General features: G+C 48.6%; 1 protein-coding gene across 1 annotated transcript in view; it reads right to left on the bottom strand.

Moving 5' to 3' along the window:
* The window catches only part of CDR2L (cerebellar degeneration related protein 2 like), a 297936-nt gene that overhangs the window by 15381 nt on the left and 260464 nt on the right, over positions 1–22091 (bottom strand). The window contains exon 9 of the mRNA XM_082271608.1: positions 15273–15442. Within this exon, the coding sequence (XP_082127734.1) occupies positions 15273–15442 (170 nt within the window). The remainder of the gene's footprint in view (positions 1–15272; positions 15443–22091) is intronic.

The following is a 22091-nucleotide window of genomic DNA, read 5'->3' as shown; positions in this document are numbered from 1 at the left end:
TTCGCCTTCCTCCGATCCACAATGTTGTGTGAAGAGGTGCTCATAATATCCCACCACCTGTCATTCTCTGCCTCTCACCTCATATCAGCGACCCTACAGGGTCAAACCGCATATATCATCCAAACCAGTCAGCAATACACCTTCGATCCACTCCTCCTCAGTTATCAACATATAGGGCCAGCTGTTATTATCCAGACCTCAAACCTCAATGATACCAGTGGTCTTACATCAGATGGCGCCTCCGTGATGTATGTAATGATATATAAACAAGATCTAGTGCTCCCTGTATTGCTCAACAGTAAGTTTAATCAAAAATTATGAAGGTTACACTCACATGATATATTTTCAAATGCAGAGCCTGCAAGCGTGTGTGTATGCCTCATGTCGGAATTCCAAGATGGCCGCGGGTCACGTGACATTCCCCGTACGCGTTACGTCCTTCTAAGAGGCGGGACTTCATCAGCGGGGATAGCCTGTCTAGTCACGGACCCAATTATATACTGGCCACGCTCCACCCGCCTTCTCTGTGTAGCCTCCCTCATCACCTAGGAGACAGGACGCCTCCTCACAAGCCAGTAGGGTTGCACAAAGAATAGGGGCGGGGAGCATAACGAACAACAAAAAGAGACTGAACTCAAAGGGCTGTCTTGCCGACATTATTTTTCTATATTTATAAACTGAGTGCATAGTTAAGATTATTTCATCTAATTTGAACACTTTTTATAATTGTATATTGTTTAAATATGTTTATACAGATCATGCTGAGTGACACTGCCAACTAGAGGAATATCATAATATGGCCGGGGTCAAGTTGTGACATTAATACATTGATATTTGAGATCATTGTATATACAATTGACATTGTGTCTTATATTTCTATTGGCATTGACCTTGGGCTTCTTGTAGTTGATTGGCGGTTGCTGCCCAATTATGAGAGAAATATTGTCGGCAAGACAGCCCTTTGAGTTCAGTCTCTTTTTGTTGTTCCTTATGCTCCCCGCCCCTATTCTTTGTGCAATTCTTCTGGCTTGTGAGGAGGCGTCCTGTCTCCTAGGTGATGACGGAGGCTACACAGAGAAGGCAGGTGGAGCTTGGCCAGTATATAATTGGGTCCGTGACTAGACAGGCTATCCTCGCTGATGAAGTCCCGCCTCTTAGGACGTAACGCATATGGGGGAATGTCACGTGACCCACGGCCATCTTGGAATTCCGACAGGAGGCATACGCACACGCTCGCAGGCTCTGCATTTGAAAATATCATATCATGTGAGTGTAACCTTCATAATTTTTGATTAAACTTACTGTTGAGCAATACAGAGAGCACTAGATCTTGTTTGTATAACATTACATACATCACGGAGGCGCCCTCTGGAGTGATTATTCCATCTGATGTAAGACCCCTGGTGTAATTGAGGTTTGGATAATAACAGCTGGCCCTGTATGTTGATAACTGAGGAGAAGTGAATCGAAGGTGTATTGCTGACTGGTTCGGATGATATATGCGGTTTGACCCTGTAGGGTCGCTGATATGGAGGTGAGAGGCAGAGAATGACAGGTGGTGGGATATTATGAGCACCTCTTCACACAACATTGTGGATTGGATGTCATCTAATATTGGGATATACCTCTATCACTAAATAAGAAGGACTTTATTTCCTCACATATATGTCACTCTGCACTTTTGGGACTCTCCTCCAGCATATTAGATTTATATATACTTTTTAATGTTTACTAGGATTGCGCTGCACTTTGTTTATATAAAACTATGTAATTTTTTTCTTTTTTTACACTTTTTTTTTTTTTCCAACTGCAACTTTGCAGGTTAGGGTCTCTCAAAATGTCGATAGCCATCGAACATCTTTCCAGACCCTGTGTTAGTGTGCCCTACACTGTGTCGTGCTGTACCCTACACTAATACTCCACTAGAGTGTGGTAGCGTTGGAAACAGTCCCTGATGCAGAGACCAGGTTGGTCAGGACAGAAGGGACAATAAAAACGGGTGTCACGCCTAAATCCGCGCCTGCTACAGACACGACATCTTCTTTGGGGGTTTCTTTGGGTAGGGGTACATGGGAGGACATGTGGAAAATGCCTCTCATGCAGCCGGCTCACTGCATCTGGTAGGGGAAGTGGGGCAGGAGCACCTCCTGGATACAGGTAGGCTCCGATGATCTCTTCCTGGAATTCTAGGAAGGATCCAGCTCGTCCTGACGCTTTGTATAGCACAAAGGTGTTTAGAATAGCCAATTGGAATAAATAAACAGACTCTTTTTGTACCAGCGTCTGGCTTTACGGGCAACTAAGTACGGGGCCAAAAGCTGGTCGTTGAGTTCCACCCTTCCCATATTAAGGTTATATTCGTGGACACAGAGGGGTTTCTCCAAAACGCCAGTTGCCGTATGAATTTGGACCGTCGTGTCTTCGTTAAGAGAGGACAGAACGAAAACATTTCGTGTATCCCTCCACTTCACTGCAAGCAATTCGTCCGTTTTCATGCAGGCTCTCTCCCCCCGACTAAGACGGGAGTTTACAAGCCATTGGGGGAAGCCCCGGCTATTTGGTCGCACAGTGCCACATGCGCCAATTTGTAATTCAAGCAAGTGACTAAAAAGTGGCAAGCTTGTATAAAAATTGTCCACGTACAAATGGTACCCCTTTCCGAATAAGGGTGACACGAAGTCCCAAACTATCTTGCCGCTGCTCCCTATGTACTCTGGGCAGTTGGGGGGCTCCACAGTAATATCTTTTCCCTTGTAAACCCGGACACTAACTGTGTAGCCTGTGGCCCTGTCACACAGCTTATAAAGCTTGACCTCGTATCTGGCACGCTTGCTGGGGGAGATACTGCTTCATAGCAAGGCGGCCAATAAACTTATTCTCATCAACGCAGACAACTTGTTGGGGGTAAACAAGGCTGCAAACCGCTGATTAAAGTGGTTTACGAGGGGCCGAATTTTGTGGAGCAGGTCATATTCAGGGCCTCCCCGAGGACGACAGATTTCATTGTCGTTGAAGTGCATGAACCGCAGAATTTGCTTGTATCTCGCCCTGGAAAAGGAAGCAGAGTACACGCGCATATGGTGAATTGGGTTAGTGGACCAATATAACCGCAACTCCTTTTGGTTATGCCCATGTTAAGGGAAAGGCCCAGAAAGGTTTTAAACTCGGAAACCGTTATAGGTTTCCAGCAGGATTGTCTGGCAAGAGATGAATTTGGGTTGGCGGCGAGGTATTGACCAGCGTATAAATTGCTTTGGTCCACAATAGATCTGAAAAGATCTTCCGTGAAAAACAGCTCATAAAAATTCAGGGGAGTAGAATTGGCTTTTTCCACATGGATTCCAGGTTGAGCAGTGAATGGGGGAAGTACGGGCGCTGTAGTATCAGTGGTCTGCCAATTAGGATATGCCAGCGCATCAGGGAGGGCACTATGGGCTCTATAGGCCAGTCTTCGAATTTGCGGTGGCTGCGGGCTACTTGTGCTAGCCACCGCACTAGCTTCAAGTATACTTATGGGACTCGCCACGTCACCAAGTGATACTGCAGTGCTGGTTGTTCTAGGTCCAGGGTGTACTAGGCCGCTGGTGCTTGCCAGTTCACCAGAAGCGTGAGCGGCACTAGTACCGACATTCTGCTCCATACAAGCACCCTGCAATTCCTGCACCTCAGCAACTCCAGAATGGGGTCGGGTACACCTGATCTTAACCGGGACCCATCTGTCGTCGGAGCTATCTGTCAGGGAGCCACTGTTCTCTAAAGGTTTGTATACTGACCCTGATTCTGCCAGTGAGGCTTCCCCATCACTCTCATCTGACATTGTCAGTTTACTGTAGGCCTCTGCACTACTGTACCACCGTTTGGACATTTTAGCAACTAAATTTAGAGGTACAGTAGTGTGACTCACAGGGAAAAAAGCACCTGGTTGTTAAAGACTATTTCAACCGCAACCAAAAAACTGCTAATGCTAGCAGGGATCAGGCCTGACTCTGCTAACACAGCTGTTTTGTGTGTTTTTTGGAGGTGACAGTAATCTATTGATTACTGCACTTGCCTGGGTGGGGTGGGGTGGACTGGGTGTAGGGGCTAAATGCAGGTGCTGGCAGGAATCAGTGCAAACACCGCGTTTTGGTAACACTAAACTATTGGGGACCCTAAAATAGTTCTGATCAGATCAGATATTGATCTGTTCAAACACTATACTAGTAATGGAGGTGTATGTGGTAATCAAGGGGTTAACTAATATTTCTAACTATGCGCTGGGGATCTGCGCTGTCCTAGACTGACGCTAACGCTAACTAATGTCAGCTGTGACACTAATATTTAGTTCTAGTCAGGTTGAAACCAAAAAAAAAAAAAACAGTATTGAAAACCCAACCATACAATCCTATACCCGTTGTTGATCCAGAGGAAGGCGAAAACAAACCCCAGCAAAGCATGATCCAATTTGCTACAGCAGGGGAAAAAAATTCCTTCCCGATCTCCAGAGAGGCAATCGGATATTCCCTGGATCAACTTTACCTAAAAAAAATGTTAATACCCATTTATATTATGTACACCTAGGAAAGAATCCAGACCTTTTTTAAAGCAATCTAGTGAGCTAGCCAGAACCACCTCTGGAGGGAGTCTATTCCACATTTTCACAGCTCTTACGGTGAAGAAACCTTTCCGTATTTGGAGACAAAATCTGTTTTCCTGTACACGTAAAGAGTGCCCCCTTGTCCTCTGTGTTGACCTTAAAGTGAACTCAACACCAAGTTCACTATATGGACCCCTTATGTATTTATACATGTTGATCATATCCCCCCTTAATCTCCTCTTCTCAAGAGAGAATAAATTCAGTTCATCTAATCTTTTCTCATAGCTGAGGTCCTCCATGCCTCTTATCAGTTTGGTTGCCCATCTATGCACTTTCTCCAGTTCCCCGATATCCTTTTTAAGAACTGGTGCCCAAAACTGAACTGCATATTCCAGATGAGGTCTTACTAATGATTTGTACAGGGGCAAATTTATATCTCTCTCTCTGGAGTCCATGCCTCTGTTAATATAAGAAAGGACTTTGCTTGCTTTGGAAACAGCAGCTTGGCATTGCATGCTATTATTAATCTTATGATCTACCAGAACACCCAGATCCTTCTCCGCTATGGATTCCCCCAGTTCTACTACACCTAGTATGTATGATGCATACATATTCTTAGCCCCCAAGTGCATAACTTTACATTTATCAACATTAAACCTCATTTGCCACATAGTTGCCCAATGAAACAGTGCATTGAGGTCAGCTTGTAAGTTGGAGACGTCCTGCAAAGAAGTTATTCCACTGCACAGCTTGGTGTCATCTGCAAAGACTGAAATGCTACTTTTAATCCCAGACCCTATATTATGTATAAAGATATTAAAAAGTAAGGGTCCCAACACTGAACCTTGGGGTACACCACTGATAACTTTAGACCAGTCACAGTAAGAATCATTAACCACTACTCTCTGAATGCTATCTTTTAGCCAATTTTCTATCCAATTACAAACTTATCTTTCCAAGCCAGTAGACTTTACCTTACACATTAGCCGTGTGTGGGGAACTGTGTCAAACGCTGTTGCAAAATCCAAGTATACTACGTCCACAGCCACCCCTCTCCTCTGTCCAAGGTTTTACTTACCTCCTCATAAAAAGAAATCCGGTTTGTTTGACAAATTCTGCCTCTCATGAATCCATGCTGTCTGTTGCTTAAAATTTTTTTTTTCCAGCAAGAACGCATCTATGTGGTCTTTTATTAAACTCTCCAATATCTTCCTGACTATAGAAGTTAAACTAACAGGTCTATAGTTACTTGGCAAAGACTTTGATTCCTTTTTAAATATAGGCACCACATTGGCCCTACGCCAATCCAGTGGTACTATTCCAGTCCTCAACGAGTCCCTAAAAATTAGAAACAAAGGCTTAGAAATTACAGCGCTCAGTTCTTTTAGGATGCGTGGGTGGATGCCATCTGGTCCAGGCGCTTTATCCACCCTAATTCTGTCTAAATATTTCTGGACCATATCACTTTTGAGCCATTGTGGATCATTTGGGGCTGTGTCAATACCGTCCTCATTATGGTCATGAGCTCCCCCATGCTCCTTTGTATATACAAAGCTGAAGAAAGAATTCAATAAATTTACCTTCTCTTTGTCCCCAGTCACCCACTCCTGATTATTTTGTAAAGGGCCTACATGCTCAGACATAACCTTTTTACTGTTAATATATTTGAAGAATTTTTTGGGGTTTGTCCTACTATGTTTTGCAATCTGTCGTTTATTTTGGATTTTTGCGTCCCTGATTTCCTTTTTACATATTCTGTTATATTCTTTGTAACAATTGATCAATGGTAGTGTTCCCTCATTTTTATATTTTTTAAAAGCGCCTTTCTTTTTATCAATAGCTTTAGCTTTTTTAACTTTTGCCGTGAGCCACATAGGTTTTATTTTTAGCCTTTTAAACGTATTACCCATGGGAATATACTTTGCAGTGAGTTTGCATAAAGTCTTTTTGAAAAAAACTGAATTTTTGTAAAATCTTACCGTAACATTCCTTTCTCTGAGTCCTCCGACAGTCGCCGCCCACTCATACAGTCTTCACCAATGGGTATTGACTTCATCTCCACAGGAGTAACTAGGCATAAGACTTGTTAAAAAACAAAGCATTTACATAGACACACCTATGGGGGCTGTCCCACTGGTCCAATACCCCCCTGCAATCAGCCATCCCAACTCAGTTTGGTAGCAAGCAGTTAAGTCTATAAGAACCCCAATAGAGAGGCGGGGTCGGCGACTGTCGGAGGACTCAGAGAAAGGAATTTTACAGTAAGATTTTACAAAAATTCAATTTTCTCTTACGTCCTCCGACAGTCGCCGCCCACTCATACAGTCTTCACCAATGGAATGTCCCAAAGCAGTGTAGACATGAGGGGTGGGAAACGCAACCGTCAGAAAGGCAACGCAGTACCCACATCAGAGAAAGGAACCTTACATGAACAGAAAGGTAACACTCTGGGTAAAAAAAAAAGCTCAACAGGTGCAACAACCCAGGAAAGCAAATAATCAAGGGGATAAACAACCCCAATAGCCAGGTACACACAATAAAACCAGGGTCCCCTTACGGTACTGCCGCACAGAAAACTTTGCGGCCAAAGGAGGCATCAGCTGATGCCAGAACATCAATTTTGTAAAATTTGATAAAGGTGTGCACTGACGACCAAGTCGCAGCCTTGCATACCTGGGCAACCGAAGCCTGATGCCGAAAGGCCCAGGGCGCACTCACCGCTCTGGTAGAGTGCGCCTTGACAGGGAAGGGCGGTACCCATTCCTTCAACGAATAGGCCTGTACAATTGTCTGCCTGATCCATTTTGAAATGGTCGCCGCAGACCCAGCCATACCCTTCCGAGGTCCCTCAGGAAGGACAAAAAGAGAATCCGATTTCCGAAAGGATTCAGTCGACGGCAGGTAAACCCTGATCGCCCCGACAACATCCAAGGAATGCAAAGCAACCTCCTTAGGATACTTAGGATTCGCACAGAGCGAAGGCAGAACAATGTCCTCATTAAGGTGAAAATCAGAAACCATCTTTGGAAGAAAGGACAGGTTAGGTCGCAAGACCACCTTATCCCTATGAACCACCAGGTAAGGAGAGCGGCAAGACAAGGCCGCCAACTCCTAGCAGAAGTGATCGCCACAAGAAAAGCAACCTTTTTAGACAGCAGAGTCAACGAGATTCCCCTAAAGTTTTCAAACGGGGAGCGTTGTAACACGGACAGAACCAAGTTCAAGTCCCATGGAGGTAAGGGCTCCCTTTGAGGAGGGGCCAAATGCCGCAGACCTTGAATGAAGGTGCATATCAAAGGATCAGACGCTACGGGGCACTGGAAAAGGACAGCCAGAGCAGATACCTGGCCCTTAATCGTGGCCAACGCAAGGCACTGGTCCACACCAGACTGAAGGAAAGCCAACACTCTCGCCACCGAGTATGAATGAGGAGAGAAGCCCCTGGACTCACACCAGGCAAAATAAGCTTTCCATGTATGGTAATAAATCTTACCAGACGAGGCTTTTCTAGCCTTGAGTAAGGTAGGAATGACCTCTGAGGAGAGACCCCCGTCTCTCAGGACCTGGCTTTCAACAGCCATGCCGTTAAAGCCAGCGACTGTAAAGCAGGATGGAAGATCGGTCCCCGAGACAGTAGATCTTCTCGCATTGGTAGCCGCTATGGAGGCTCGACGACCAGGTGAACGATGTCCGCGTACCAGGACCGGTGTGGCCAGTCCGGCGCCACCAGAATCACCAATGTTGGTTTCGAGGCCAACCTGCGAAGGAACCTGGACAACAACTGAATCGGAGGAAAGGCATATATCAGATGATACTGATGCCAAGGCACCACTAGTGCATCGGAGGCGTCTGCCAGAGGATCGCGCGTTCTTGCCACGAACCTTTCAACCTTGTGGTTTCGCCGAGACGCGAACAGATCCACATCCGGGGATCCCCATTTAGCACACAGCATTTGAAATAGAGTCCGGGTGCAGGGACAATTCCCCCTGGCCTGCCAATGAACTGCCGATATTGCCGGGACATGAGTCTCGGCCCAAGACAGAATGCTGGTCACTTCCTGGGCCGCCCGGGCACTCCTGGTGCCCCCTTGGTGATTGATGTAAGCCACCGCAGTGGCATTGTCCGTCTGCACCCGTACAGTGCGGCCCTGAAGACGATCCGACCAATGGAGCAGGCACAGCCTGATCGCTCCCAATTCCAATATGTTTATGGGAGGGAGGATTCCTCCACCGACCAAGTGCCCTGGGCAGACAGGTTGCTCCACCCCAGCCCGACAGGCTGACAAACGTGGTAAGTACTGTCCACAGTAACGGCCGGAATGATTTTCCGTCCGCCACAGCCGGGGACTGAAGCCACCACAGAAGATCCATTCTGGTTTGGTGACACAGAGACACTCTCAGATCCAAAGACTGAGGGAGCCTGTCCCATCTGGCCAGGATCTCCGCTTGGAGAGACCTTGTGTGAAACTGTGCAAACGGTATCGCCTCGAAGGCGGACACCGTCAACCCCAGGGACCGCATACAGGTCCTGAGTGACGAGGATTCGTTTTCCCTGAGGGCCCTGACCTTGTTCTGTAGGGTTCGGAGCTTGTCCTCCGGCAGGAACACCTTCGCTTGAGCAGAGTCCAGAACCATTCCTAAATATTGGAGACGAACCGAAGGAGACAAGGTCAACTTCTGCACGTTCATGGTCCATCCGAACTCCTGAAGCGTCTGAACTGTAGTGGACAGATCGCGCAGCAGGCTCTGGCTGGCACTCGATCTTAACAGGAGATCGTCCAGATACCCCAAGACCGCAATGCCCTGTGCCCGTAACAGGCCCAGAACGGGAGCCAGCACTTTGGTAAACACCCTTGGAGCCGAAGAGAGACCGAAAGGTAACGCCACAAACTGATAATGTTCCTCCGCTATAGCGAATCGGAGGTACCTCAGATGACCCTCGAAAATGGGGATGTGTAGATACGCATCCTTCAGGTCGATAGAGGCCAGGAATTCGCCCGGACTCAGGGAGGCTACCACCGAGCGAAGCAATTCCATGCGGAACTTCCGAACGCGTACAAAGCGGTTCAGAGCTTTTAAGTCCAGAATAGGATGCACCTTGCCCTCCTTTGTGGGCACAGAGAACAGATTCGAGTAAAACCCCCGAAACCTGTTCCGATGAGGCACCGGGACGATCACCCCCTGGGCGAGGAGATCTTGTACTGCCTGATGCAGGTCCTGTAACCGCCCTGGGGTCAAATGAAGATTTGAGGGAAAGAATTTGTCCGCCGGCCGCGAAAGGAATTCGATCTTGTAACCTGATCGAATGATTTCCTGAACCCACCTGTCCGGAATTCGGAGCAGCCAAGGCTGGAGGAAGCCGCGCAAACGTCCCCCCACCCCTGAAACAGGTGAGGGCGCCCCATCAGGCAGAGGCGGACTGGGCCGCCGCACCAGCTTGGCCAGATTTAGGTTTGCCCGCCCAGGGCTTTCTCTGGCCATCCTGGCCCTTGAAGGGTTTCCCCTTGGTCTGTGCCTTAAAGGCACGAAAGGACCCCTGATTTGGTTTAAAGGAGGGGCCCTGCTTACCGCAGAAAAACTTGCCTTTAGGATTCTGGGGCAGCAGAGTGCTCTTGCCCCCAGTGACCCCCCCAGTGACTACCAATTCATCCAGGGATTCCCCAAACAGGTGAGACCCCGCATAGGGGATGTCAGCCACCATTTTTCTGGAAGTCTGGTCAGCCGACCAGCTTTTCAACCAGATCAGGCGACAGTTAATCACCGCGACACTGGACAGGCGCGCAGCTAATGGGGCCTCATTCAAGGCTGCATCGCACAAATACATGACTCCTTGATAGATCTGGTCCACCATCGCCACGGTAGTAGGGGGGAGCAGAATCATCAGCCACGAGGGTGCGTCTTAGCACCTTGGTCCAATCCGCCACAGCCTGAGCCGCCATGACAGAGGCGAAAATAGGCTTTAGCAGGGAACCTGCCACCATGTAGGCATGGCGGGCAAGGGATTCCATCCTCCTATCCGTAGGATCCCTAAACACCGGAGAATCTTCAGTGGGTACCAGAGTGGCCTTGTTCAATCTGGCCACAGTGTGATCCACTTGAGGGGCCACACAACAGCGCGAATCCGTAGGAGACGCAAAGGGATAAAGGAGCTGAAACCTCTTGGGCACCACAAAGGTGCGTTTTAAATGACGCCATTGATCATTCACAGTAGAGTGAAACTCAGCGGGGCAAGGGAACACCTGCTCCGCCTTGCGGGTCCTGTGTGTACCAAAAGAGGACACAATGCCCGGAGGATTGGGCTCATCCTCTAAATGTAGCGTTTCCTTAATGGCAAGAATTAGCGCATCCGTAGCTGCGCCGTCCTCGGCTATCCCAGGGGGGGAATCATTCACCCCTGCAACCTCCGCCTCCCCCTCAGACAGAGAAGAGCGAGACCCTTCAAGGGCACGCCACCTACGGCAACCATATCCGATTCAGAATCAGAAGACAAGGAAAAACGAGGCCTTTTTCTGTCAGCACGTTCAGTCATCAGAATATCCACTTTGGACACCAAAGTCTCCACTGCAGCAAACAAAGTCAGGGACCGGGATCAGGGAGCCCAAAAACGCACAGACATGAGGGGATAACACAGACACACAGGACTGCCAGCCCCAGACAGAGGCCCCACATAGAATGTACTTACCTGTACTCCATGGCGTGGGGTGCCTCTCATCGACGGGAAACCGCCCACCCTCAGATGGCAGGGGTGCCGTCAGCCAAAAAACGCAGGACGATAGCAGTGCACGGAGGATGAGGCGTCCAGGTGAGGTATCCACCTCCCAGGCTGCATCCCTGAGGACAGGGATGGGTCGTTTGCGGGGCCAGGGCCAACACATAGCCTGCTAAACGCTCGATGGCGGGCTGGGATTCCATCAGGCCCTTTGTCCTGGAAAAACCAGGACGACCAATCCGACTCCCAGCTCCGCAAAACGCCGTCTTCATCCGAAGATTCGACTAACTAACGCTGACAAAATAAACAGCTAGTAGTACAAAGAAAAAACACATTTGCAGCAAATAAAATCATAAAATAGAAGAAAGGCTGAGACTGAAGCCCCAGCACAGGGAAGCCTATCTTACTCCTTAACTAGGCAGAAGACAAACTGGGTTGGGTTTGCTGATTGCAGGGGGGTATTGGACAAGTGGGACAGCCCCCATAGGTGTGTCTATGTAAATGCTTTGTTTTTTAACAAGTCTTATGCCTAGTTACTCCTGTGGAGATGAAGTCAATACCCATTGGTGAAGACTATATGAGTGGGCGGCGACTGTCAGAGGACGTAAGAGAAATTCCCATTTCTGTTCTGTGCTCATCAATGCCTATATTCCCTCCCAGTCTAAATCCTGGAGAGCAGCCCTCATCCTTGGAAAATTTGCTCTCTTAAAGTTAAGTGTTTTTGTATTTCCTGTATGCATTTTTTGCTTACAGCTAACATTAAATTAAATCATGTTATGGTCACTGCTACCCAGATGTTCTTTTATATGAACATTGTTAATAAGCTCTGCATGGTTTGAGATTACCAGGTACAACAGAGCATAATTTCTAGTGGGGGCCTCAATAAACTGCACCATAAAATTGTCTTGTAATAGGTTTATAAATTTGTGCCCTTAACGGTTCCAGCAGTGCCATTACTCCAGTCAATGTCTGGGTGGTTATAATCTCCCATTATTAACACTGTCCCAGCCCTTTCTATCTGTCCCAGGAGCTGAGTCTCCACCTCCTCATTAATACTGGGAGGTCTATAACAAACTCCAATGATAATCTTTGTTTTACGCACACCCATGTACATTTCAACCCATACCAATAATAGTGATCAGAAAAAAAACTGTACACCATAAAAGTGACACTGTGACAGGGCAATGAAGGTGTTAACTGGGGGTGATCAGGGGGGTTAAAGCTTTATTGGGGGGGTGGCGGGTATCCTAATCCTAAAAGTAACGGTCGCAAGCGCTAAACCCCAAGTCACAAGTCACACTAATACAGAAATATAGGCAAATGCTATATACTGTCTGTGACGAAACCAGCTAATCGGACATATAACCTGTGTGGGGTTATATGCTGGAAGACCACGGGAGTGGTGTTGCTTTGGACTTGGGTCCATGTCACCGCAAGATGCAGACTCTGAGACTAGGATCAATGTTACAGGCCTAAAGCTGCCTGTTGCAGCAGAGGACTTCTCCACACAATGAGAGACTAAAGAGATGCTAATGACGTCAAACTCAGCTATTGTCTACTGTGGGGATGTGTATTGACACTTATAGTAAGGTGTTTTGAAAACGAAGACGGGCAGTCTGCGAGCCTACGTCTTCTGCTTTTGCTCATTCACCTATTGTCTCTTTCCAAATGGCCAAGGTATGTTGACTATGTTCTGTATGCAATTGCATTTGCATATGATTATGAAATCAAACACATGAGACTGTATATATTGGAAGTGAGTTGTGGAATAAAGTGTCTTTTGTTTTACCCTTCATCGAGCTTAGGCTGATGTTTGGGGGGCCAGGTCACTGCATCACGTGAGATTCTGGAGACCTAAGACAGAAATACTTGGTCCAAGTATTGGGGATCTGTTACACTGTCTGTAGTGTGCAATGTGACAGGGGTTGTAGGGGTAAACTGGGGGTGATCAGGGGGTTAAATCTTTATTGGGGGGGTGGCAGGGACCCTAAACCTACTTGGGACAGAAACTAACTCGCTAGCGCTAACTGAAGTCACAATCACACTATCACAGAAATACAGAAAACCACTATATTACCTGTATATAGTGTGCAATGTGACAGGGGGGAAGGGGTTAACTGGGGGTGATCAGGGGGTTAAATCTTTATTGGGGGGGTGGCGGGTATCCTAAGCCTAAAATAAAAGGTTGCAAGCGATAAACTAAGTCACACTAATACAGAAATATAGGAAACAGTTATATACTGTCTATAGTGTGCAATATGACAGGGGGGTGTAGGGGTTAACTGGGGTTGATCAGGGGGTTAAATCTTTATTGGGGTGGCGGGGACCCTAAACCTATTTGGGACAGAAACGAACTCGCTAGCGCTAACTGAAGTCACAATCACACTATCACAGAAATACAGAAAACCACTATTTTACCTGTATATAGTGTGCAATGTGACAGGGGGGGGAAGGGGTTAACTGGGGTGATCAGGGGGGATCAGGGGGTTAAATCTTTATTGGGGGGGGGGTGGCGGGTGTCCTAAGCCTAAAAGGGACAGTCGCAAGCGCTAAACCAAGTCACAAGTCACACTAATACAGAAATATAGGAAACAGCTATATACTGTATACAGTGTGCAATGTGACAGGGGGTGTATGGGTTAGCTGGGGGGGGTGATCGGGGGTTAAGTGTGCCAAGCTAGGTGCGTGCAAGTGTGCTGTGTGCAATACTCACAGTTTTGATCCTCTCTCTTCTCTTGATGAATCTAAAAAAGATTTTGGGAGGAGAGAGCGGGTCATTTCTGTGCCTGTGTTTACATTACACAGGCACAGGTCAGTCTCTGATTGGGCAGGACCGATCAACAGGTCCAGGCCAAAACTCATTAGCCTGGACCTGATGACTGATCAGTTCTGAACCCAATCAGACCATCAGTGGGGCCGGGGGGCGAGGGAGCGCGCCCCAGAGCGACGGGAGCGAGCAACGTTGTATTACGTCGGTTTGCCCAGCAGCGGGCGGTCTGTTAGTGGTTAAAGCATGAATAACAGCACAGTGCAGTGTACAGCAAAAAAAAAAAAAAACATCCTAACATATCATTTCATACTCCATCCAAAACTTAAAGTTTTGGGGTTAGATGCATTTTAACAACAGCTCATGAATCGCTTATTGCAGGAGGCAGTACTTTTCTTTACATAAGGTCGCTATAGATAAAAAAAAAACTAAGAAAAATCATCTTGCTACAATAGTTTAATGTAGTGCCCAAAAGATTCTCACAAGTATTTAAAAAGTGTAAACCCTACACTTTTCAGTACATTTGGTATCATGCCTCATTGCACAGATTCACAAAAAATGATTTAAAATCATGTAATTTTATAAAGTTTTGGAAGTGGAACTTTACCACAGCTTTAGAACCCCCTCTCGCCGTACCTCTGCTCCTCCATCTTTAAAAATCCAGCGCGAATACCGGTGAAAGCTCAGTGGTATATCAGTGCATGCACAGAAACTCGCAGCAAGCATGCGCCCTTGGTAAAACTGCCTTCTGAGGATATTTGACATGGCAATCTCTGAAGGTAGCAAGAGGGGGGGGGGGGGTGTGCCTACAAAATCCTCGCCTAGGCGAGGAAGCAGGAAGTGCTGTAAGAGGAAGGAGGTGGGGACCAAAAGAGAAATAAGTTCATGCAATGGGTGAAGGTCCACTTTGTCTATCATAAATTAAAACAATTTTGAAAATTTTTAACTATTATAATGACAGAGTAAAATACTCAAAGTATCTTTAAAATCCCACTAAAAAATTAATTGAGCTCTTTACGTAATACCATCTCCTCATTAAATCAGTCCACTCGTAGTATCTAGTTTAATATTATAGTAACTTTCTATGCCTGCAGTAAAATCTGCATTACCCTAACAATGGGTAATGCAGATTTCATTAAAAAAAAAAAAAAAATGTAACTACATGTTAAACTCTTCTGAAGTTTACACATTGACACACTGCAATTTATCTCAAGCTTTTACCTGGTTTTTCGAAGCTCAATATCTTCTTTTGTCTCTACTTTCGGCTTTTGGCTGGCTTCTGAAATCATGGTGCGGATTTTATCCAGACAGTCTGCCAAGTTGCGCATCTGGTACCGACTAATTTCTGAAACTACGATTACCTCCCCATTTCGGTTGATCCTGTTTTTGTTCTACAGTCAAAAGCATAAAACAGGAATCAAGAAATGCAAAAGCAAGGGTACATAAGTACAAGTTGAGAAAGTGGCAAAAGAAAGTACACCCTAGGGGATTGGTGCGCAAAAACTTTTGTTAAAAATAAACTAGTTTCTTTAATTAATGCTGAGGCTTTCTTGTGCGTGTTATACTTCTCACCCAACGTGACATGATCTGTATTCTATCTACACACCATGTCCTGTTTGTTGAACATGATGCTTGACATGTCTGAAATAAAGAATTTGCAAAGAAAAAAAAAAACGGAATTTTTGTAAAATCTTACCTGTAAAATTCCTTTCTCTGAGTCCTCCGACAGTCGCCGCCTCTTCATATTCGTCACATATGGGGTATTAGACTTTGCTCCGAAGGAGTAGCTAGGCAACAGAATATGTTAACAATAAAGCTTTAACATATCCCACCCTCAAGGGGTGGTCCCCTCAGTCAATACCCTCCTACTTCCTGCAACCATATCTCAGTTTTAGTGGAATAGCAGTAGAGTACACAATCAAACCCCAAAAGAGGGGCGGGGGCGGCGACTGTCGGAGGACTCAGAGAAAGGAATTTTACAGGTAAGATTTTACAAAAATTCCGTTTTCTCTTACGTCCTCCGACAGTCGCCGCCTCTTCATATTCGTCACATATGGGGACGTCCCAAAGCAGTGCAAACATGAGGGGTGGGAAACGCATTCGCGCCGAAAGGCAACGCAGTCTCCGCATCAAAGAAGGAACCTTACCAAAGGAAGGAACCAGCTGGGCAACAGCAAAAAACAAGTGCTCAACAGGAGCAACAACCCAGGAAAAGACAAAAAACCAGGGGATACAAAACTTATCCCAACAGCCAGGAGTCCCCAACAAGGGACCCTAGGGAACAGCCGCACTAAGAACCTTGCGGCCAAAGGAAGCATCCGCCGATGCCTGAACATCTACTTTGTAGAATTTTGTGAAAGTGTGCACGGTCGACCAAGTCGCCGCCTTACACACCTGGGCTACAGAAGCCCCATGACGACAGGCCCAAGACGTACTCAGAGATCTAGTCGAGTGCGCCTTCACAGGCACAGGGGGAACCTTCCCCTGCAAGGCATAGGCCTGTTCAATGGTCTGCCTGATCCATTTGGCGATGGTAGAGGCCGAAGCCGCCATGCCCTTCCGAGGACCCTCTGGAAGAACAAACAAGGAGTCCGTCTTTCGAAAAGACTCAGTCGACTTAAGGTAAACCCTTATCGCCCGAACAACATCCAGAGAGTGCAATCTCACCTCCTTCGGATGTTTAGGCTTCGTGCACAACGAAGGCAAGACAATATCCTCATTAAGATGGAAGTCCGAAACTCGTTTCGGAAGAAAAGAAGGATTAGGTCGCAAGACCACCTTATCCAAATGAATAACCAGGTACGGAGACTTGCAGGACAAAGCCGCCAGCTCCGACACTCTGCGAGCCGAAGTGATCGCCACCAAAAAGGCGACCTTTTTGGACAACATAGACAACGAGATCTCCCTGATCTGTTCAAAAGGAGCACGTTGTAACACAGATAGAACGAGATTCAAGTCCCAAGGGGGCAGAGGATCCCGCCTCGGGGGAACCAGATGCCGCACACCCTGAATAAAGGTGCCAACCAATGGGTTGGAAGCCACGGGACGTTGAAACAGAACGGCCAGAGCAGACACCTGACCCTTTATCGTAGCCAGCGCCAAACGCTGATCAACACCCGTTTGAAGGAAAGACAGCACACGGGACACCGAGTACGTGCGGGGTGAAAACCCCCTGGACTCACACCAGGCAAAATAGGCCTTCCAAGTACGGTAATAAACCTTCCCCGAGGAAGATTTCCTCGCATTGATTAAAGTATGGACGACCTCCGGAGAGAGACCCCTCTCCTTCAGGACCTCGGTCTCAACAGCCAGGCCGTCAAAGCCAGCGACTGTAAAGCAGGATGGTATATCGGTCCTTGAGACAGTAGATCGTCTCGAAGAGGCAGACGCCACGGGGCGTCGACCGCCAGATTCACGAGGTCTGCGTACCAGGACCGGCGAGGCCAGTCCGGTGCCACAAGAATCACCGTGCTGCGTTCCGAGTGTAACCTGCGAAGGAACCTGGACAGCAACTGAATCGGCGGAAACGCGTACATCAGCCTGTACTGATGCCACGGGGCCACTAACGCGTCCGACGCGTCTGCCCGAGGGTCGCGCGTCCTTGCCACGAACCTCTTCACCTTGTTGTTGAGGCGAGACGCGAACAGGTCCACATCTGGAAGACCCCACTTCGCGCACAACGTCTGGAAGACAGCCGGATGGAGAGACCATTCCCCCTGATCCAGGGTCTGGCGACTCAGATAGTCCGCCTGCCAGTTCTCCACTCCCGGAATGTGAACCGCCGTTATCGCCGGGACATGAGTCTCGGCCCAAGACAGAATGTCGGCCACTTCTCGAGCCGCTCGGGCACTCTTGGTGCCCCCTTGGTGGTTGATGTAGGCCACCGCCGTGGCATTGTCCGTCTGCACCCGAACCGGGCAACCCTGCAGCCGGTCCGTCCAGCGATGAAGACAGAGACTTATCGCACGCAATTCCAGAATGTTGATCGGAAGGGAAGACTCCCCCTCCGACCAAGTCCCCTGAGCGGACAGAACGCCCAGAACTCCACCCCAGCCCGACAGGCTGGCATCCGTGGTGATTACCGTCCACGAGATCGGACGAAACGACTTGCCCCCGGACACCAACGGGGACTGGAGCCACCACAGAAGGTTTTCCCTGGTGCGAAGACTCAACGAGATCTGAAGATCCAGAGATTGAGGTCGCCCGTCCCACCTGGACAGGATCTCCGCTTGGAGACCCCGCGTGTGAAACTGTGCGAAAGGAATCGCCTCGAAGGCCGAGACCATCAATCCCAGACATCTCATACACGTCCGCAGAGACGAGTTCGGAACGTCCCTGAGGGACCTGACTTCCTCCCGGAGAGTCCTGAGTTTGTCTTCCGGCAGGAAGACCTTCGCCTGCACCGAGTCCAGTATCATTCCCAGATAGGGGAGACGAACCGACGGACTCAGTGTCGACTTTGGAAAATTTATCGTCCAACCAAACTCCTGTAGAGTTTGCATCGTGACAGACAGGTCCTCCTCCAGACCTTGGCTGGTCGCAGACCGAACCAGAATGTCGTCCAGATACCCCAGGACAGAAACGCCCTGGGCCCTCAATAATGCCAGAACCGGTGCAAGCACCTTGGTGAAGACCCGCGGAGCCGAGGCGAGACCAAAGGGCAACGCCACGAACTGGTAGTGATCCTCCGCAATGGCAAATCGAAGGTACCTCTGATGACCCTCGAATATGGGGATGTGAAGGTACGCATCCTTCAAATCGATGGAGGCCATGAATTCCCCCGGAGCCAGGGCAGCCACCACCGACCGCAGGGATTCCATGCGGAACTTGCGAACCCGCACAGAGCGGTTCAGAGCCTTCAAGTCCAGAATCGGACGAACCTTGCCCTCCTTTCTGGGTACGGTGAACAGATTGGAATAAAACCCCCGAAACCTGTCCCGATGAGGCACCGGAACCACCACTCCCTGAGCCCTCAGGTCCCGCACCGCCAGGTGCAGGTCCCGCAAGCGCTCTGGAGACAGTTGAAGATTTGAGGGAAAAAATCTGCTCTCCGGCCGAGAGAGAAACTCGATCTTGTAACCAGATCGAACGATTTCCAGAACCCATCTGTCCCGCACACGGGCCAACCAGGGCTGAAGAAAACCGAGCAAGCGTCCCCCCACCCCAAAACTGGGTGAGGGCGCCCCTTCAGGCCGAACTGTTATGGGCTGCAGGTCCGGATTGGCCGGACTTCTGTTTACCAGACCAGGGCTTCTTCTGAGAGCCTTGACCTTTGAACGGTTTGCCCTTGTAGTGCGGCCGAAAGGCACGAAAGGACCCCTGAGGGGGCCGAAAATTAGCATGCTTCTTCCCAGAAGCCCCCTTAGCCTTGGGGAAATGGGGCAAGAGAGTGCTCTTACCCCCGGTGATCCCCTTAATCAACACATCCAAGGACTCCCCAAAAAGGCGAGACCCATCATAAGGCAGATTGGCTAAGGTCTTACGTGAAGATTGGTCCACCGACCAACATTTCAACCAAACCAGGCGGCGAGACAACACCGCCACGCTGTGCACACGTGCAGCCAACGGAATCAGGTCCAGGTCCGCATCACACAGATACATGACACCCTGGTGGATCTGATTCACCATATCCAGGGTCGCCGGCGAGGCCGAGTCGGCCACTAGGACGCGCCTAAGCATCTGCGTCCAACTTGCGATCGCCTGGGCCGCCATGAGAGAAGCAAACAGAGCCTTAAGCATAGAACCCGTAACAGAATAAGTATGACGGGCAAGAGACTCCAATCTCCTATCCGTGGCATCACGGAAAACAGGGGAACCCTCTGCAGGAATCGCAGTGGCTTTGTTCAAAACCGCAATTGCATGATCCACTGGTGGAGGCACACACCACCTTTCATCAGTGGCAGGCGAAAAAGGATAACGCAGCTTGAATTTACTCGGTACCGCAAAAGGCTTGCGCAGATCGCGCCATTGATCCTTAACAGCGCGCTGAAAATCAGCATTGCAGGGAAAAACCTGCGGCGTCCTGCGTTTCCTCTGCGTCCCATAAGCCGCCAAGGCAGCGGGGGGACACACTTCGTCCTGCAAACGCAGCGTTTGCTTAATGGAAGCAATCAACTCATCCATGATTGCAAGTTCTTCAGGCGAGCCAGGGGGAGAATTATCAACCCCCTCAACTTCAGCCTCCACCTCAGACCCCACTAGATCAAGAGAGGAGCGGGACCCCGATAAGGAGGCCCCTGCCAGAACAGCCCCATCACCTTCACCCTCAGAATCAGAGGAAAGAGCAACTCTGGGCCTTTTAGTAGATTGAGCAGCCACCAGCATTTGCACCTGAGCAGCAAGGCCAGCCACAATAGTGGCTAAATCCCCCCCTGGGGGGGAAACAGCGGTCCCCTGGCTTTCCACCAATACTGTAGGAAATTTGCCCTCCTGAGAATCCATTGCCCCTGTAATGCCAGACAACCAAGGGTTAACTGCCCCTTTTAAGCAAGCGCGGCAAGCGCAGCCCACCGCACCACACTCAAGCACAATGAGACCCCCACAGGGAATATGCAAACTGAACACAGGCAATGGACAGCAAGAACAGAAGGATAAAACCTGAGGAGACCCTCGCCGCTGCTGCTGCCTCGATCGGTGTTCCAGGAAAGAGGAAGTGATGCTGCCAGGGCGCTTCTATGTAAGCCTATGGAGGCTACAAGAAAATGGCCGCCATGCATGTAAACCATGCGGCCGGAGCGGGTGTAGGCAAAATGGCGTCGTTTGGCGCCGAAACCGCCGCTCCACAGTGCATTAAAACACACATTACATTCCAATATCAGAATACATGTCAGATCGCCGCAGCGATCGCCGTATAGTGCCCAAACATGCCAAAAAAACATGCCCCACAGCACACAGCTTCTCACACTGACCAGTCTGACACACACAGTGTCATACAGCTCCCCCCCCCCCCTTGCAGCCCACAGCATGCAGCCGAGAGATAGGGAGACAAGCAGTGTGAATAGAGGCAGGTTACACAGTCCCAGACTGACACCCCCCCAGACAGACAGGTCCCCACATAGATACACTTACCTCACATGGCGTGGGGGACCCGCACAGGCGAACAAGCCGCTGCACATGAGGCAGGGAGAGTCGCAATTCAAGACGCACAAAATGGGGGTTAAGAAACCGCACAGCGTCCAGTGAGGTAGCCACCTCACCAATCATCCCTGCACCGAACAGGGATGGGTCGTTCACTGTGCCAGGAGCGTTACCTGGCTGAACGCTCGATGGCAGACTGGGAAGCCACTGACCCACGACCAGGGGGATCAGCCCGAGACCCAGTCCGCATGATCCTCTTCGTCCGAAGAACTAACTAACGCTGACAAAATAACAGCTAAATAAAGGTAGAGAGAAAAACTCAAACAAAATATTAAAAAGAAGAAAGAGCCTGGGACAGAAAGTCCCAGCACAGAGAGAGCCAGCCACTCCTGACAAGCTAGACATTAAAACTGAGATATGGTTGCAGGAAGTAGGAGGGTATTGACTGAGGGGACCACCCCTTGAGGGTGGGATATGTTAAAGCTTTATTGTTAACATATTCTGTTGCCTAGCTACTCCTTCGGAGCAAAGTCTAATACCCCATATGTGACGAATATGAAGAGGCGGCGACTGTCGGAGGACGTAAGAGAAAAAGAAAACTTTTTTTTTTTGTTTTGTATGATGTATTGAGGGGTTAGAACCTCTCAAGTTTGTAAGGCTTTCTACCTGTTGCAGAGATTCATCTTCATCCTGGGTTACATTGTTGCTGAGACAGAACCTTCTATATCCCCTGAAGATGTCCGTTGCACCACATGAAACACGTGTAGGGTGAAGTCAGTGGAATATGATGTTGTACAGTGTACACCCACTGTTAATCCCTGGTGTGTTTTGCCTGTATTACTCTAACTTTTGTTAGTATATCTACTTTTAATGAATCATGTGGGTTTTAGCATACTACTCTATGGTCTTTTTTTTTTCCCTTTCTCCTACCCATGTGAAAGATTGTATTAATATGCCGTATGA

Source organism: Pelophylax lessonae (assembly GCF_965119305.1).
Source record: "Pelophylax lessonae genome assembly, chromosome: 11".
Classification (NCBI taxonomy): Eukaryota; Metazoa; Chordata; class Amphibia; order Anura; family Ranidae; genus Pelophylax; species Pelophylax lessonae.
Note: the sequence above shows the minus strand (reverse complement) of the source record. Positions and strands in the feature narration are given on the sequence as shown.